General features: G+C 57.0%; 2 protein-coding genes and 1 long non-coding RNA gene across 9 annotated transcripts; 1 reads left to right on the top strand and 2 right to left on the bottom strand.

The window, feature by feature from the left end:
- Positions 1–694: 694 nt before the first annotated feature.
- On the bottom strand, positions 695–3,294 carry Uba52 (ubiquitin A-52 residue ribosomal protein fusion product 1). Of its 2 annotated transcripts, none has more exons than XM_010606476.2 (5): positions 3,192–3,294; positions 1,920–2,033; positions 1,578–1,664; positions 965–1,067; positions 695–887 (listed from the first exon to the last, which is right to left on the bottom strand). In XM_010606476.2, exons 2-5 carry the CDS (start codon positions 2,020–2,022, stop codon positions 794–796), a joined length of 387 nt encoding a protein of 128 aa, XP_010604778.1. In that variant the 5' UTR covers positions 2,023–2,033; positions 3,192–3,294; the 3' UTR covers positions 695–793. The 2 variants fall into 2 exon arrangements, with proteins under 2 accessions (XP_010604778.1, XP_019060434.1); XM_019204889.2 differs by having other exon boundaries at positions 1,920–2,030; positions 3,192–3,288.
- An 11-nt stretch (positions 3,295–3,305) lies between these two features.
- On the top strand, positions 3,306–7,167 carry LOC104849865. Of its 4 annotated transcripts, none has more exons than XR_004515550.1 (4): positions 3,306–3,533; positions 5,083–5,338; positions 5,610–6,325; positions 7,046–7,167. It is a non-coding gene; the product is annotated as an uncharacterized LOC104849865 (long non-coding RNA). The 4 variants fall into 4 exon arrangements; XR_004515548.1 differs by having other exon boundaries at positions 3,525–3,602; positions 7,050–7,167; XR_776849.2 differs by having other exon boundaries at positions 3,525–3,602.
- Kxd1 (KxDL motif containing 1) lies at positions 4,313–10,466 on the bottom strand. 3 transcript variants are annotated; one of them, XM_010606477.3, is made up of 5 exons: positions 10,371–10,466; positions 7,951–8,069; positions 6,144–6,296; positions 5,458–5,504; positions 4,313–5,102 (listed from the first exon to the last, which is right to left on the bottom strand). In XM_010606477.3, the coding sequence occupies exons 1-5, from the start codon at positions 10,428–10,430 to the stop codon at positions 4,873–4,875; spliced, it is 609 nt and encodes a 202-aa protein (XP_010604779.1). In that variant the 5' UTR covers positions 10,431–10,466; the 3' UTR covers positions 4,313–4,872. The 3 variants fall into 3 exon arrangements, with proteins under 3 accessions (XP_010604779.1, XP_010604780.1, XP_010604781.1); XM_010606478.3 differs by lacking the exon at positions 10,371–10,466 and adding an exon at positions 8,501–8,942; XM_010606479.3 differs by lacking the exon at positions 10,371–10,466 and adding an exon at positions 8,218–8,464.
- Positions 10,467–17,068: the final 6,602 nt, after the last annotated feature.

Genomic DNA, 17,068 nt, shown 5'->3' with positions numbered 1-17,068 from the left:
CGCAGCCGGCCGGGCCCACCAGGGTCTGAGGCGGACACAGCCTGCACCGTGCTTGGACGGCTGAGGAGCAGGAGGGGCCGGCTGAAGCAGGACAAGACTGCAGCCTGGCAGTGGTCCAGGAGAGGGCAGGCTGCACCTCCACCGCCCTCGGGTGTGCACCGAACCTGAGGCTGATCAGCACAGCAGGGCACACCTCAGTCCCCGTGCACCACTTGTGTGAACCCAGGCCAGCCTAGGCAGGCCCTCACCAGAAGACTCGGCGGGTGTGCAGTTCAGGGGCACAAGTGCATTTCCATCCACAGCATCAGGATCCAAACCTTATTGTTGACTTCTCTGGAGCCCAAGGACATCAGGGTCCAGACTGAGCAGCGGTTCCAGGGCCAGACGGCCCTTTCTCCTGCCCACACCCAGACCCCTTAGTGTCCAGGCTGATGAGCACCCCAGCCAGTACCCCAGCCAGTACCCCAGCCGAGCCTTGGTCCCAGCAAACCTTCAACTCCTGGTTCGAGACAGACCCCAGGCCTGGAGTCAGGCCTCAGAATGGCCTGTGCTTGGCAGTGAAAAAAATGTGTAGGGTGGGGCCACCTCCTTTACAAGGTCCCTAATGACAGGGACCCCAAGGATGACAGTGTGGAGGGTCCCAAAGACGGCAGCCACCCCCACCCCCTGGACAAAACAGCCACGAGGACACCAATTGCTGCTCCAGTCAAGTGGGGAGGGAAACTTTATTCAGACCAAGGCCACTGCGCTTGGGCAGGTGGTGCCCTCCCGGAGGAGGGATGGATGGAGATCTTTACTTGACCTTCTTCTTGGGGCGCAGGTTGTTGGTGTGGCCACACTTCTTCTTGCGGCAGTTGACGGCACGGGGGTGCAGGCGGGCATAGCACCTAGCAGGGATGGCGCGCTCGTGAATACACCCCAACTCTACCCCACACCCGCGTCTCACGCCCGCCCCAGCACATACTTGCGGCAGATCATCTTGTCGCAGTTGTACTTCTGTGCAAGCTGGCGCAGGGATGGCTCGATGATCCCACCCCGCAGACGAAGCACCAGGTGCAGGGTGGACTCTAGGGGGTCGAGGGAGGGATGGCACCTCAGACCCAGCACCACAGGCCCAAGGCACACCCCACAGAGTGATGGGGCCCCCGAGACAGGACCCCACAGTCAGCCCCAGCCTTGTCGTCACAAGCAGCAGAACAGTCTCTGGAGCTTCCCGAAGTTACATTTTGGTGTAGTTTTTCCCCTGGAGCTGGAACAGCTGACTCTCACTGAGCCACACCCACAAAGCCCATCACCTTTTTATACAGAATACCCTGTGTTCGTGCCAGTCATTTAAAAACAAACCATGAGAAAAGACCCCAGTGTCGTCTTGGGAAGGACATCAGATGTCTTCAAGTGACAAAACATTAATACCCTGCCCTACGTGATCCTCATCTTTTTTGTTTTGAGGTGCTGGAGGGGACCCATGGCCCACATCCCTGCCTGATCCTCATCGTAGGAATGACTACCCTGGTGACCCCAAGGAGCCCTGCAGAATGCCAGCCAGGGTGAAGGGGTCCCACCTTCCCAGTGGGTACCTTTTTGGATGTTGTAGTCAGAGAGAGTCCGGCCGTCCTCCAGCTGTTTGCCAGCAAATATCAGACGCTGCTGGTCGGGGGGGATCCCTGGGGGGCGGGGACCAGGACAGAGCTCAACTACTGGGGCTGCCAACAGCGCCACAGTGCCTTCATGCAGGAGTGGCCCAGCAGTGCCTCTCCCCAAAGAAGACAGGAAGATTCTTGCTCCCCACCAAGTCACACCGAGGACATTCGCAAAACAGGGTTCTACAGCCAGCCCCCGCCCAGAACAGGACACAGGCTCCCCAGTACTGAGAGCAGCAAATCATGGTGGGGAAAGAGCCCTGACCGAACCCAACTCACCCTCCTTGTCTTGGATTTTGGCTTTGACATTCTCAATGGTGTCACTGGGCTCCACCTCAAGGGTGATGGTCTTGCCTGTCAGAGTCTTCACGAAGATCTGCATCTCTGCGTCTGCTGGCAGGTGGGAGGGCGATGAGGTGGCAGGTCTGCCAGACGCCAGCTTGGAGGCACCATGCCACCCCAACCTCAGGCTTATAGGCTGTCCCTTCCTTCTACCCCTCAGGGCCTCCCACACTCTGGCGAGCAACCTAAGCTCACACTTCCTCTCCCCAACTCCTGGATGCTGTCGAGTTTTACCAGTGCTGGATACAGAAGCCAGGGCCTGTAAGGGGGATGAGCAGGAGGATCCCAAGTCTGAGGTCATCAGAGCAATTTAGCAAAACCATTTTCTCAAAATTAAGAAATAAAGAAAAAGGGCAGCAGGTATACCTCAACGACAGAGCCCTTTTTCTAATGGAATGACAGCACGGTCACACAAATCTTCCCGGAGGGTGGTCCCATCTGCACAGACTGCGCAAGGTGCTCCTTACCTCACCCTCCCTGCGTAGGGGTCCCGCCTCCTGCAACACACACCCCTCTCTTTTCCCAGCTCCAGGTTGGAACACCAACGCTCCTGGCTTCATTCTTAGTAGTGCACCAACATCTAAGACCTCATTTCTTGCCACGGTCCCAATCCATAAACAATGGCCAGAACTACGGGTGAAGCTGGCTGGAAAAGCACTCGCCCAGAAGACAGCAGGCCATGGGTTCCATATCCAGCACGTTCAAAACCAAATGAGCATAACAACGTGGCTGCCACTTATTACCACCCATCACTATCTGCCGAACACGTGCCAGGTACTTGTTTACATACAACACACAAAAAGAAGAAAAAAAATGAAGGAAAAGCCTAGAAAGTGGACGCCACCCCCACCCCGCACTTGGGTGAAGCCAAAGGATCGAAAGTTCAAGGCTAACCTGGCTTCTCAACGAGTTCAATGCCAGCCTAAACTACGTAGCCAAATCCTGCCTCACAAACACGAAAAAAAAAAAAAAGAGAGATATCCAAGTTACCGAATTTGGCTCGGTTCGCCCCGAGAAGGCCCACCGCAGCCTAAGGCCTCAGGGGGTGGCGCGGACCTCGGAACCGGCGGGCCCCTCCCCGAGTTGCCGCCACCTTGTCGAGACCGGCCCTTCCTGACAAGCTCAGGTCCGCCCTGGCAGCCTCCCAGGGCCGCAAAACCCCCAACAGCCCCAGACTCGACACAAACCAGCCGGACCGCCGCCACCTACCCGCTTGGCCGCCTCGTCGAAGAGAAAGAGGGCGACGGAAGTGGAAACCGCCAGTTCACCGCCGAGAGCGCCTGCGCATCGAGCACACCGCGTGTTGCGTCACAATCCGCGCCGTAGAGCAGGGCCCGCCCCAGACCCCGCCCCCCGATGCCGTCATCTTGGATGCTGGCAAAGGAAGCCACCCGGCGTGTGGGTGAGCACGCAAAGCAACTTCCAGCTCAGGCACCGCCCTTCGAACCACGTGACCACGTGACAAGGCCGAGCCTCTCAGCGGGTTTAGCCCAGCTGCCTACCCCGCCCGCTGCTGGCATGCAGCGAACGTTTTAAGAGCGCTTGAACAGAGTAGGGGAATATTTCTGCTAATCAAAGGCATGGTGCAGAGGGCCGAGACTCAGGGCTCCGATCGCGATGGTGAGGGGCTGAGGAGATGCTGGAGACTCCTGGGAACTGCTGCTGCGGGAGAGTGAGGACGGAGCCCTTGCCTGAGCCTGGCAGTGTATTTCCTTCGACATTCCCCTGTACTGCTATGTACCAGGCGAAGGCAGATACTCCTTCGTCTGGGAAGATGCCTTTAGGTTTTTTTTTGTTCTTTGTTTTTCGGTACCGAGGATCGTGGGCGTGGCGCCCTGAGCAACCCCCCCAGCTCGCTAGGTTTTTTTAGACTGGGTTTCGTGGTCCAGGCTGGCAAAGAACTCAGATATCCTCCTGCCTCACCCTCTTGACTCCTGGTAATACAGCCCTGTACTACCATGCTCTAGGCCTTTTTTTTGACAGTCTATTACCGAGGCCAGTCTCAAACTCCTGGGCTTAAAAGATTCTCCTGCGTCAGCCTCCCTAGTAGAGTGGTGGGGACTACAGACATGTGCCACCCAGCTGGTGAGATGCCTTTAACAATGTAATTTCTGAGTGCTGTGGGGATGTGTGTGTCTGGATCCCCAGTTGTTCACCCTGAGGCCAGAATGGATTCAGGTGGCCATGAGAACTGGCTTCTTAGGGTTGTCACCCAGGGGCCCATCAAAAGCAGCCCCGACTTGTCTGCACCTGGTCCAGTAGGGCCCCGACCCACACCTTCACTGCCCATGGATAGACCCAAGGATGGAAGATAAGACGGGCATAGGTTCCTCCTTAGCAACAGTCTTTTATTGGTAACTTCCGAACAGTATATGTAAACATCGGGTACAAAAATATTCCGTTAAACTGTTTTCCTCAGTGGCTGAAGTCACAGGGTCCTCACTTCTGGGCAGATGCAGGCCTGGCCGGGCCGGGTTGGGTGGCAGGCTCTTTTTTCTAGTCTTGGCCCAGCTCAGGCCTCTAAGCCAAAAGCTGGAGAAAGGACTTCTGAACTCCTGGCAGAGGCAGGAGCAGGAAACTGCATTAGGGTGCAGGGGTGGGCAGGCGGACTCGGGTGTGGCGCTAAATGTCCACTTCCAGGATATCCTGGCCAGGAGGGGGACATCTGGCTCTGGTCTGTGGGGACATTTTAAGACCCATTCAGAGCACACCGGGGCCCAGCTCTGGGGAGTCCCTGTGGCCAGGCCGAGACCGCAGCGGGACTGGGCGTGCCCGGCTTGGCCCTGGTGTGGTAGAGGGTCCTTCAGAAGTGAAGTGGTCTGAGGGGGGAGCCTGGGAACTAGAGACCCCCAGGCTGCACCCCTGGGGGAGCCTGGGAGCCCAGAGCCGCCTACTCTCCTGGCATCTCCTCGTTGTCTGTCTGGCTGTGGCCATTGACAGTGGGGGAGCCGGGCCGGACATGGGACAGGTCCTCAAAGCCGGGGCTGAGGGAGGGCGAGACAGTGTCTGGGCTGGTGTCACATGAGCCCGTGCTCTGCTCTGAGGTGGCGATGGTGGTGGTGACGCTGGGCGGGATGGGGTCTTCGTCTTCATCTTCCAGGAACAACACCTCGGGGACATCTGAGAGGGAGCAGCGGGTAGGGTCAGGGCCCTGCTCAGATGCAGGTGACCTGGCAGGTCCTCCCAGCCCACTGGACAGAGCAGCAAACTGAAGACAGGTAACGAAGTGACACACAGAAGGCCACGAGCTGAGGGCAGGCCACCTCCCCCGGCTGCCTGCTCAGCTGTCACCAGCCCTAGGTCAGAAGACCACTGGACCAAGGTGACGGAGACAGCCTGGGCTGAAAGGCTCTGAGGTACACATTGGGCAGAGACAGTTGGCGTTCTCAGCACCCTCCACAGCCTCCAAGGACTGTGGGAGACTCCTGGGGGTTCACCCCTGGGTGGAGGGCACAGTGGCCCTGGGGACACTTACGGCTGAAAGCCTCTGGGTGCTGCCTGGCCAGCTTCCCTTTCAGTGTCCTGTAGGGACAAAAAGGACAAGCTGATCCTGTCAGGCCGGGGCTGGCCGGTGGCAGGCATGTCCCCCACCGCTCACAATATCCTGTCTCTTTCTCTGCCTGTCAGGAGGCCCAGCACGCAGCCTGGCAGCCTCCGGCGAATCTCTCAGCCCAGGGTGGGCACCAACTACCTCGCAGTCAGAGGATGGCGTGGAGCCAGGCATTGGTCTGTCCTCTCCCGTCAATGCCCTGTGCCCCAACCTCCTCTATTCCTTGGGCATCCTCACCCCATACTGGGGACAGTTCCCACGGCCTATGCACTGTACTGTGCCCCCAGCCCTCTTCCTATTTTGAGACAGGGACTCGCCAAGTCCTCCAGGCTCTGGACCCTCCTGCCTCAGCCTCCTGAGTGTTGGGATCACAGGCATGCGCCACCGCACCAGGCTTGCTCTGCTCCTGACAAAAGACCCGAGTGGGGCGACAGGTGCGAGTGGGAGGATCACTGTGCACTTCTCCCCGCCCTTTCTGCTGTGATCCTAGTGCACTGTTACAGTTATGACAAATAAACACAATTTAAATTCAAAGCCATGAGCTCTTCCCCCTAGAACGTGGGTCTTCCTGGAGCAGCGGCGCCCCACCTGGCAGTGCAGGTGCAGCCCACCTGATCCTGCGGAAGATGCTGTCCAGGTCCCGCTTCATCTCCACCAGCGTCCGCGTGTGGTGCACGAAGCGCTCGCTCATCTGCTGCAGGCGGGCGCTGGACAGGTTGTTGAAGTTCAGCAGCATTTCGTTGGTCTTTTCAAAGCGGTCCAGCCTGGCAGCAGAGGCGGAGATGCAGGCAGGGTAAGTGGCCCTGCCCAACCCCCAGGGTGCTGCCGCCACAGGCGGCTGTCCTGTCACAGATTCTGCAGAGGCTGCTCCCTTGGTCTGTGCATGTTCGTGAACACTTTGGAAACTTATTCAAACCTCAAAACCCTACTAAAAAAAAAAAACTATAGGCTTGGTGGTACATGCCTGTGGCCCCAGCACCCTGGAAAGCTGATGTAAGATCATCAGTTCAGGGCTGGGGATTTAGCTCAGTGGTTCTGCTATTTGCCTCGCAAGCGCAAGGACCCAAGTTCGATATCTGGTACCAGAAAAAAAAAAAGAAGAAGAAGAAGAAGATCCTGAGTTCCATCCTTGTGAGGGAAAATTAGCGACTTCTAGTTCTAGCTCGAAATACAAAATAAAAAATCGCTGGGGACGTGGCTCAGAGCAAAGGACCTGGGCTTAATCCCCACCACTGTAGAGAAAAAATGTACCCTTTCTTCTTTAAGGCAGGGTGTCATGGTTTGTGTCCAGATGTCCCCTCAAAGTCTTTGGAATCATAGGTGGCCCTTTCAGAGGTGGCTGAATCTAGAGCGTGATTACTAAAACAGTACTCTGGCTTGGTACTGCCCTAATCCTGGTAGTATGGATAAGATAAAAGAACGCAGAAAGACACTATTAAGGTTCCCTTGTTGCTTTGCTACTTTTTTGTGTGAGGGGCACCGGGGATCGAACTCAGGACCTTGCGCTTGCCAGGCAGGTGTGGCTCCACTGAACTAAATCCCCAGCCTTACTTTGCAACATTCGGTCTACCATGAACTGCTGCCCCTCTGCCATGTGCCACCCTGCCTTGGAGCCAGCTGATTATGGACTAAAACCTCTACAGACTGTGAGCTAAATAAACCTCTCTTCTTTAAACGCTGGTGAGAGAAAAGTGAGATACAAACAAGACACGGGACCTCACTATACTGTGGCCCAGGCTGGCCTTGAATTCACAGGAACCCTCCTGCCTTAGCCTTGGGTGCTGGGAAGACAGGGGAGCACTACCACCCCTGTCTAAACCTTTCCTGTTTTAAATTGTTATGGCAGCCGGGCGTGGTGGCGCATGCCTGTAATCCTAGCACTCAGGAGGCTGAGGCAGGAAGATCATTGAATTCAAGACCAGCCTGGGCTAGTAGTGAGACCCTGTCTCAAAAAAGAAAGAAACAAACAAAAAACTGTTATCACAGGTATTTTGTGGCAGTCACAGAAAACCAATGCACCTTGTCATGGACACTTCTCCTACTCCCAGCTTTCCTAGCCTTGACCAGCCCCCAGCCGCTCCTCTGGCTATACCTGACGCCATGGGGCCAGGAGGGCCCAGTCTACTTCTGTCTCCCTCCCCAGGGGCCAGGTCTGAATCTGCCCTAAAGAACTCACAGCAGGCTGGGGGGTCAGTAGGGAGCACCTGTGTGTGGTGTCTGTTGCCAGGAGGGTGTGGTTGCCCTGATGCCATGGAGGCTTGGGCTGCTGTCGGCCCAGTCCTTCCCAGAAGCCCCTGGGGCACCCTGCAGACGCAGCTGGGCTCAGAGCCCCAGCCCCATTGGAAGATAAGCAGCTCACCCACCAAAGGCAGCCAGACCCCGGCTCCGTCTTGCGCCGGGGCCCACGGCATCACTCACATGTTCTTCTGGGCCAGGATGATGGCGTTCACATCGTCCACATTAACCATGCTCAGGATTCGGCTGCAGAAGACCCTTGAGGCCGAGTCCGGGGCATCCATTTCCTCCTCCTCCGTGGCCTGAAACGGTGGCCACAGAGTCTGATTGGCACCAGGGACACCAAGGGGGACCTAGAGGTGCTACCGGGACAGTACCTGGGCTTTGAGCCACCCAGGAACCCAAGGATGCGATGGGTGGGGTCACAGCACGGGAACCTTGTGGGCTCACCCTCAAACTCGGTGCTTAGAACCACCTCGCCGTCTCGGGCCACCCTCCCTGTGCAGGCCCCATCAGCAGGATACATGGCTTCTCATCAAACACACACCACCTCCACTGCTTCATGTCCCAAGAGATCTGTTCTGACACAGGGTCTCACTAAAATGCCCAAGATGGAGGGCTCCAACTCCAGATCCTCCTGCCTCAGCCTCCCTAGTACTGGGATCAGAGGTTTGTACCCCCACACCTGGCTATCTATGCCCTGAATGTGATTAGCAGGTTTTAGCTCCTTCACCTCTTCTAGAAGTGAGCTGCATAAGGCACGGTAGTGCATGCTTGCAGTTGCAACACCTGGGAGGCTGAGGCAAGAGGATCTCCATGAGTTGGAGGCCAGCCTGGACTGTGTTCAAGGGCAGCCTGAGCCAATAGAGAGACCCTGTGTCAATAAAGAAACAAAGAAAATAGAAGTGAGCTGCAAGGACGTGCAGAGCTCCCTCTTCAGCTTTAACACCCACTTTTTATTGAGCACCGATTACAAGCCAGACTCAGTCACCCAAATTCACATTTCCAAGAAGCATGGTTGTGTATACAGAGAACTGGAGTCAGACACTGTGGCCTGTGCTTGCAATCCCAGCAATTCAGCAGGCTGGCATGAGAGGGTCAAAAGTTAGAAGGCTAGCCTGGCATGGTGGCACATGCCTGTAACCCCAGCACTCGGGAGGCTGAAGCAGGAGGATCACTGTGAGTTGAGGACCAGCCTGGGTTACATAGTGAGACCCTATCTCAAAAAAAAAAAAAAAAAAAAGTTAGAAGGCTAACTGGTTCACTTAATGAGCTTGTTTTAAAATTTCAAAGTGGGGTAGGGCTGAGCAATAGAGCATTTGCCTAGAAATCTTAAGGCCCTGGGTGCAGGGAGAGACAGAGAAAAAGGAGAGTCACATGAGGAGAGGCCCTCAGCTAGGGCCTGACAGGATGTGAACCTCCTGAGACTCAATTCTGCTTCAAAGGAGGGGTCTTGCTGGTCTCTGGCTCCCAGATGTGACGGCTATGGGGTGTATGGCAACCTCTTTCCCAGACGAACCACTGGGCCATCGTATACACTGTGGCACAGATCCAGCAGGGGCTCTGGTCCCTGCTCTGAATCCATTCATGGGGCAAACCCACAAACAGGAAGGTTCTGTGACCTTAGGAGGGTCCCTTCACTTCCCTATTTTCTCATGTTAGAAAAAGGCAACAAGGATCTCTCAGGGCATAGCAGCACACACCTATAATCCCAGAACACAGGAAACTGAGACAGGAGGATCTCAAATTCGAGTCCAACTTGGGGTACACAGTGAGACCCCGTCTCAGAAAGATAAAACAAAAATACTAAGCAAAAACAAAACAAAAAAGACAAAAAAAGAAGAGGACTGAAACCAAAAGTGATGAAAAGCGAAGCTCTGGCCAGCGCGAGACACACTAAAAACGCTGTGACCAAAGAATCACTATGGAGATCCTGCTTCTTGAAAATAAAAATTTGAAAACGCGGAGCTCCGAGCAAGCTGTTTATCTAACAGTGATGTAAAGTCCCTGGTCCGCCCAGTCCGCCCAGGCATTTTAACCAAATGCCTCACGGGTGCTTTCAAGAATACAAGCAAACACTTGTACTCGATTTTCATTTAATAAAGGCTCCATTTAATTCTCAGGCAGCTCTACGAGGCAGACACCATCACTTCCGAGAGAAACTGGGGCTCACGGGGGGCGGGGCGCGCTCAGTTGCCCAAGGTCAAAGCCCAGACAAAGACGCCAAGGTTTCATTTAACCCCAAACCTCAGAGCAGGGCTGGGCCCGGACAGACACGCCCCGCCCCCACCGAGCTGGGAAACTGAGGCAAAAGCAGCGAACGGCGCGGCTCCGGGTGACACCAATCTGAACGCAGGCAGCCCCAACTGCCACGTTTCGGATCCGAATCCGGATCCAGATCCGGCCGGCGGCACCGCCCGCGCATCCATTGCGCAGACGGGGAAACTGAGGCCTTTGCGCAGCAGGAGTGACCAGATGTGGCCAGCGGCACGCCCCACCCTACGACAGCCCAGGTGCCACGCCCGACCCGGCCCGGTTCCCCAGCGGCCCCGGACGCCCCATTCCCATCCCAAACTCAGCCCGGGTGTCGGTGGCGGCGGCACCTGCACATCTGGCAGCCTTGCTCGCGCTTCCGGGATGGCGCCCGCGCGTCCTGACGCCATGACGCACTGTGCGTACGAGGGTGCGTGGCGATAACGTACCGCGGGGACTGACAGGCGCGGCAGGAAGGGGCGGGCTTATGTGTCTTTTCAGTTCGTGTGCGCGTCACAATGAACAGCCAATCAGACAGTCCTTTCTGCGCCTGCTCACTTGTCCAAATCTGCCCTCCAAAGCAGCCGGGAAATAGGCTGTCCGCTAGGTGGGAACACTGCAACCTAGAGTTGCAGGCTCCGCCCCAAGGTTCTAGACACTTTCTTTTTCTTTTGGTACCGGGGATCTAACTACGTCCTTGCGTTTGCGAGGCAGGCGGCGGAACCACCGAGCTAAATCCCTGACCCTCTAGATATTTTAATGTTTAATGTTAGGACCAGACAGGGTCAGATTCATTTGTACTCATAATCTCTGCTATGTACAGTAAATGCTTTATAAATAGTTTTATATTGTGTTTAGGAAATCGTGAAAAGGAAAAAAGTCTGCGTGTTCAAGAAGGATGTAAAAATAAAAGTTTTTTAAAACTGCCTCTTTATGTTGTGTGACATTCCTTGAACTCGCTATGTAGCCAAGGCTGCCTCAAATATGTGATCTTCCTGCCTCAGTCTCCTGAGCGATGCAATTAAAAACCTGAATCACCATGCTCATTTTGGATGTAATTGTATGTTTGCCTTTTCCTCTTCACATCTATCTTCTTTATTAGTGCGCATTACTTACACATGTTAATTATTACACTTTGGCAGCTTTGTACATGGACCATAATTTCATTTTAATATATTTACTCTGAGACACTCAAAAAAAGTATTGTCGGGCCGGGGATTTAGCTCACTGGGGTCGCCGCTTGCCTCTCAAGCTCAAGGTCCTGAATTCCATCCCCGGTACCAAAAAAAAAACCCCAAACCAATACTGCCACTCGCATAGCATCGTAGGGGCATCGCGTGAGGCTTGGTCACTGTCTAGCCTACAGGGAGCTCTCACAAACGCTGCTTATCCTTTTCTAGCTTCCCAACCATTTGAAATGAAAGGAACACCACTTGTCTCTTTAAATTATGCAAATAACGCCGATGGGGCTGTGTGTATAAAAAGAAACCTCTAGCTCAACCAATCAGCGTGCAGGGCTGGTGCCGCGGCCACCTGAATAGACCAACGATAGGCCGCAAGGATTCTGAGCCCGCCTCTGCTTCTCAGAGCCTTTGCTGGGGCGGGGTTTTGCTCGGCCACGCCCCTTACCCCTAGCTGCCCTAGCAAAGCCGCAGCCTCGGAGGGACGGAGGTCTGGCTGCTCGGGTGATATGGGTGCCGTGGGACCGCGGGGGGCGCCCGGACTCCCCCGGGCAATCGGGGTCTAACCCGAGACGGGGGCCCCTCCCGAGCGAGCCCTCTCTCCCCGCCGAAGCGAGAGTGACTGGGTGGCTCCGTCCGAGACACCGGCCCAATATGTTTATTCTGGGCTTTGCGACCTGCATCCCGGGAGGCGAGGGGGGACCCTAATATGGGTGCCGTGGGACCGCGGGGGGCGCCCGGACTCCCCCGGGCAATCGGGGTCTAACCCGAGACGGGGGCCCCTCCCGAGCGAGCCCTCTCTCCCCGCCGAAGCGAGAGTGACTGGGTGGCTCCGTCCGAGACACCGGCCCAATATGTTTATTCTGGGCTTTGCGACCTGCATCCCGGGAGGCGAGGGGGGACCCTAATCCCTCTCCTCCAGCGCTGCCCTGCAGACCCCAGGGACTGAAACGAAACCCGCTTCCCATCCAGGTGAGGCCTGGCAGCTGGAAGAGCTGGGGATCCCCGGGCCCCCTAGACTCCAGTCCCAGCGTCCCTGTTCAGGACAGAGTGGGCGTTTGTTGACGGCAGCCTCTGTAGGGACCCCGAGGCTGGAATCGTGGAAGGAGGTGACTGTGGGGTCCCCCGCTTGGCGGGGACTGGCCAGGCCTGGAAAACCCGGAGCCCGGACTTGGGGGTCCCTCTCAGTGTGCGGGGTGGGGGTGGGGAGGTCCAGCACCTGTTCCAACGATGAAAATAAATCGGGTAGATTAGGGTCTCGCGGAAGGAGCCAGCAGGGCTGGGGGGTCAGCCCCGCCATCTGCCCATGTCCTGGGCCTCCTGCCTCTGCTGCTCTGGCACCCGGAGGCCACCACGAGAGCGCCTGCTTCCCTGGTGACCTTGGGCCACGCCGGCGCTGCTCCCTGGGCCCCCGGCTCTCGGGAAACCGAAGTCGGGGGCTTCAGACCCTGCACCCTACGGATTCGGAGCCCGCGCAGCCCACCTCGTGCCCGATGCCACCCGATCCTCTGCTTCACATGCGCTGGTTAGGGTCAAGAGCGCAGTGGGTCTGGAGACCCCTCAGGGAGGCCGCTGGGCCTCAGTTTACTGCCCTGTAAAGCGGGCTGAGCCCGTGCTGAGAAGCCGAGCGCGGCCCGGGGACTGTCCTGCCCGCCACCAAGCGTCACCTCAGCGCCGTGGCTCAGGCACCCCGGTCTCCGGTCTGCTGCCCCGGGCACACCCTGACCCACATACCGTCACCCACGCTGGGCTGAGCCAGCTCCCGGGTGGGGTCCTGGGCGAGGAGAGGGAGGCGACAGACCGGCATCTCCCTTGTCCCTGGTGCACCGGGCACGGGTGACTGCTGGGCTGGGAAGCCGACACCCCAGGTTTGAGTCCCTCCCCCAGGTGTGGCTTGGCCTCTGCTGCCTTGTTTTATTCCTCTGTGAAATGGGCTGAACCCTATGGGGGAGATCAGAGGAGACTGGGAGGCGGCAGCCCTGGGAGTGCAGATGTGATGGTTCTAAAACCAATCATATTTAGGCTTGATGGCTCACTTGTGTAATCCCAGCACTGTGGGAAGATGAGGCAAAAGGATCACAAATTCAAGCCCAGACTGGTGAATTTAGCAACTCTGTGAGAGCCTGTCTAAAAATAAAAAACAGCTGGGAGAGCAGCTCAATGTGAGGCATTTAATGCTGTTGTAAAACAATTTTAAATTTCTTCTTCGTGGTGAAAGGGACCTGCAAATGTCAAAGTGCCTTATTTTGGTGGGGGTTCTGGATAGAGACTTTTATGGAGATGGGGAGGCTGTGTCATGTGCACAGAGCCTTGGGCAGGTAGAGGGTCTGCAGGTTGTAGAAGTTAAAGTGGGAAGAGGGGCTGGATTGGAATCCACACCTCAGCCCTCACAGGCTTTGTACCTTGGGCAAGTGATTCACAGCTTAACCCCGGAGAAACTGAGGCCCAGCATGGGACTCTTGTGACCCGAAAACTGCCCGGTGATGAAGTGCAGGCAGGACTCGAACCCGGGGCCAGGCTGAACTCCCAGGAGTCCCACGTCCTTCTGCCCTGGAGAGCTGGGGTTCTTCCCTGACCCGCGGCCTGCGCCCTTCATCCGGGCTGGGGGCTGGGGGCTGGGACCTGAGTGCGACCCAGGGCAGCTCGTGCTGTGCTTTCACTCAGTCTTTCATTCATCCCCTCCCTCCGGCCACAGACCCAGCCCCCAGGGAGGAGATCCAGTCTGGGGGACACAGCCATCTCTACCCGCCGCCCTTCATGGGACCCCGGGACAGCCTGGACCCTGAGCTGTGCTTGCTGTGGGCTGTGGGGGCCGGGTGAGGAGAGGGATTCCAGGCAGAGGTGTGACACTGGGGACAAGTTCAGGGAGCAAGGGCTCTTCTCCAGGGCCAGGCTGGTGGGAGCAGGACAGCACCCAGGAGAGGCCCCCTCCCCGCTTGCAAGGTCCTGAGCTTTTGAGAAGCCCGTTGCTAGGTAACCGGTTGCCCCAGCAACAAGTCCCGCCTCTTCTTCGCTCTTCCTCCCTCCCCAGCCCGGGCTCCCCTTACTGGCTTGGCTTTCTTAAAGGGGCCGTACGCCTTGCCGCCTGCAGGGATCTGCCCTCTAGCCGCTCCCTAAGGGTCGGACTCCCCACTTTGGCCTGAGTGAGTGGCTGTGTGACCGCACCGAGGGTCTGTCCCTCTCTGAGCCCGGACAGCACCTGTGTAAGGGGCTTGACCACTGCAGGAGAGAAGACGCCCACGTGGAACTCTGACAGCAGCGCCTACGTTTATTTTCAATGTCTTTTCATAGCACGAGGCACCTACCCGTATTTTCAGTTCTTTTTTATGGCACGAGGCGCTCAGCTCACTGCAGCAGAGGCCGATTAGCTGAGGAAAATAGAAACCACCCCCCAGCCCCACCCAAAGATAGCCCTGCTGGGCGGCTGAGCGCCAGGATCAGAATGCAAATCGGGCTCTGCTGGGAGCTCGAGGACCAGAGATGCTGCCTCTCTGAGCCTTGGTTTCCCCTTGTGGGAAGGGAATGAAATTCCCGTCTTCCCGACTCAGGGAGGCCGAGACTCAGTCCGTGACAGAAACATGGATGATGCGATGCTTCGTGTTGGCCTTGGTCCCTTGCCCCGGAGCCCCGCATAAGCCTGGCTCTCACCTGGGTGACAATGCGGCCCTGGGTGCCCACGGAGACTTCATCGGGTGACAAACCAGAGAAGACGCCCAGGCCCTGGGAGCCAGCCCCCTAAATGCTTTAAAATTAATAAAAATGCTCAGAAAATAGCCGTGGCCCTGGAAGGCACAGAGCACCTGGGACACCCGGAAGGTCACCCTGGGCCCCCGCGCACATGGCACCCACAAGCCCTCTCTGCCTGCAGCCCAAGGAGGAAGTGGGGAGCACCCTGGATGCGGTGCAGCTGCTCGCCAGGGTCACCCATCTGCTGCCCAAGTCTCGCGAGAACTACCTGAGTCGCTGCGTGGACCTGGAGTGCCTGCGCAGAGAGGACACCAGCCCGAAGGAGGTGGGCATTGTGTCAGAAACCAGCTCCTGGGCCGCTTCGGCTGCCCCTCCGCACAGCACAGGCCGCTAGACCACCTGAACCTCTCTGGCGAAGCTCTCTGGCTGAGGGCCAGGTGCAGGGAAACCGCTCCATGTGCTGCCGTTTCTCTGTTATTAAGGATTTTGAACAAGGCAGGACAGAGCCGAGAGGCCGCCCAGAGGCCTGAGTTTCCATCTGGCCTCCACCCCTCACCAGCGATGTGACCGTTGGCAGGGGACTGCATCTTTGAGTGTCTGTCCACCCACGTGTGCAAAATCAGATTTTCTTTTTAAGTTGCAAGTGATAGAAGCCTTTGTCTAAACTGACAGATTTATAGGCTCAGGGAACTGCAAAGTTATTTAGGGGCCGGGGAAGTTTCAGGCATGGCTGGATCCAGGTGCTCAAATGGTGCGGGCAGGAAGTTGTGTCTCTCTGCTTGTCTAATGTGTTTTCCTCCCCGGGGACCTTCACTCCTGCTTGACACCAGATGTGTGCGTGCACACGCGTGTGCATACACGTGGAGGCGGAGTGGTCACCAGCGGCCTGCATTTCCATCCCAACAACCTCCAGCCTCAGGAATCAGAGTGTCTCTTTTCCCAGGCTTCTAGCCAAAGTCCTAGGGCAAAATCTCATTGGCTGTCCCTCAAATCAATCAGTGCAGCTAGGGACCTGGGCTTTCTGATTGGTCAGGCTGGGTTCTAGGCCTCTCCTTCCTAGCCAGTGTTTCCTGGGCTCCCAGCCTGATTGGTGGAGGATACACAGGTGCAGATCAGTCAGGTGAGGCCACCTGGGCGACAGGACAAGGCTGGGGGCTGGACTCAGGGACCAGATCCACAGGGAGTTCAAACAGAACTTGGAGAAGGTTAGTGTGGACCAGTTGCTCTGGAAGTTCACTGAAAAGGGAAGATGGCTTGGGAAAAGCCAGTGAGCCAGGCAGCGGGGCCTCCCTAGGCCTGGTTGCTTCATCAGAAGAGGACTGGGTGGTGCCCAGTGTGGAGACGCACATCTGTAATCCCAAATCCCAGCACTCAGGGGGCCAAGGCAGGAGGATCACTGTAAGCTTGAGGCCACCCTGGGCTGCACGGTGGGACCTTGTCTCAAAAAACAGAGAAAGAGGGCCAGGGATTTAGTTCAGTGGTGCTGCCGCCTGCCTCACAAGTGCAAGGTCCCAAGTTCAATCCTGGTACCAAGAGAGATAAGAAAACAAAATGGGCTGAACGGTTTCCATCCGTAGCACTGAATAATAATGAAATAAAAAATATTAAAAAGATGGCTGATGCAGTTTCAACTCTTCAGGCCTTGAACCCCACTCTAGCCCACCTTGCACCCCGAAGCCCCCCAGCCCACCCAGCCGAGTCTTCAGCAGAAGTCCCAGGACACGGGCGGCGGGAGGCAGCCCCAACCCAGGCCTACAGAGGAGGGTTGGGCCTCCTGCGTTTCCGGCCTCCCGTCACTGGATCCTGGCTGAGGCGCCCTGAAGATGGATTTGACCCCAAGATGCCCCCCACCTCATCCCGTTCTCCCCTCTAGTCCACACTGGGCGTGGGGAGGGTGGGCCCTGGGGCAGGGGCTCCTGGCTTCCCTCTCCCAGGCCTCTCCAGACTCAGGGTTTGGATTCCTGGGTGCGCGGTGATGATGCTCCCGGCGCCAAGTGGGGTCCGCATCCCCGAGGCCAGGGTACCAAGCTCCCCCAGAACCCATTACAACTGCCCAGCCAGGACCCCTACATAGATGCCAGTCTGCGCTGTTTCTGACGCGCAGCCCGTGTCCACACGGGTCTCCGCGGTCAGTAACGGCCACCAGGACACGCGGAGAGCCGAGTCCCGCGTCCACCCCC

The sequence above is a fragment of the Fukomys damarensis genome, unplaced genomic scaffold (genome assembly GCF_012274545.1).
Source record: "Fukomys damarensis isolate Sample0158 unplaced genomic scaffold, DMR_v1.0_HiC HiC_scaffold_37, whole genome shotgun sequence".
Classification (NCBI taxonomy): domain Eukaryota; kingdom Metazoa; phylum Chordata; class Mammalia; order Rodentia; family Bathyergidae; genus Fukomys; species Fukomys damarensis.
Note: the sequence above shows the minus strand (reverse complement) of the source record. Positions and strands in the feature narration are given on the sequence as shown.

What these genes read in the sequence shown, in the direction of transcription:
- Uba52 (XM_010606476.2), bottom strand. Translation starts at nt 2,022, where the DNA reads ATGCAGATCTTCGTGAAGACTCTGACAGGCAAGACCATCACCCTTGAG. An exon ending in CAAAATCCAAGACAAGGAGG is followed by an intron (nt 1,665 to 1,919) that starts GTGAGTTGGGTT and finishes CCCGCCCCCCAG; the next exon opens with GGATCCCCCCCGACCAGCAG. An exon ending in TGACTACAACATCCAAAAAG is followed by an intron (nt 1,068 to 1,577) that starts GTACCCACTGGG and finishes TCGACCCCCTAG; the next exon opens with AGTCCACCCTGCACCTGGTG.
- Kxd1 (XM_010606477.3), bottom strand. Translation starts at nt 10,430, where the DNA reads ATGGCGTCAGGACGCGCGGGCGCCATCCCGGAAGCGCGAGCAAGGCTG. An exon ending in ATCCTGGCCCAGAAGAACAT is followed by an intron (nt 6,297 to 7,950) that starts GTGAGTGATGCC and finishes CTCTGCTGCCAG; the next exon opens with GCTGGACCGCTTTGAAAAGA. An exon ending in GCACCCAGAGGCTTTCAGCC is followed by an intron (nt 5,103 to 5,457) that starts GTAAGTGTCCCC and finishes GCTCCCTCTCAG; the next exon opens with ATGTCCCCGAGGTGTTGTTC.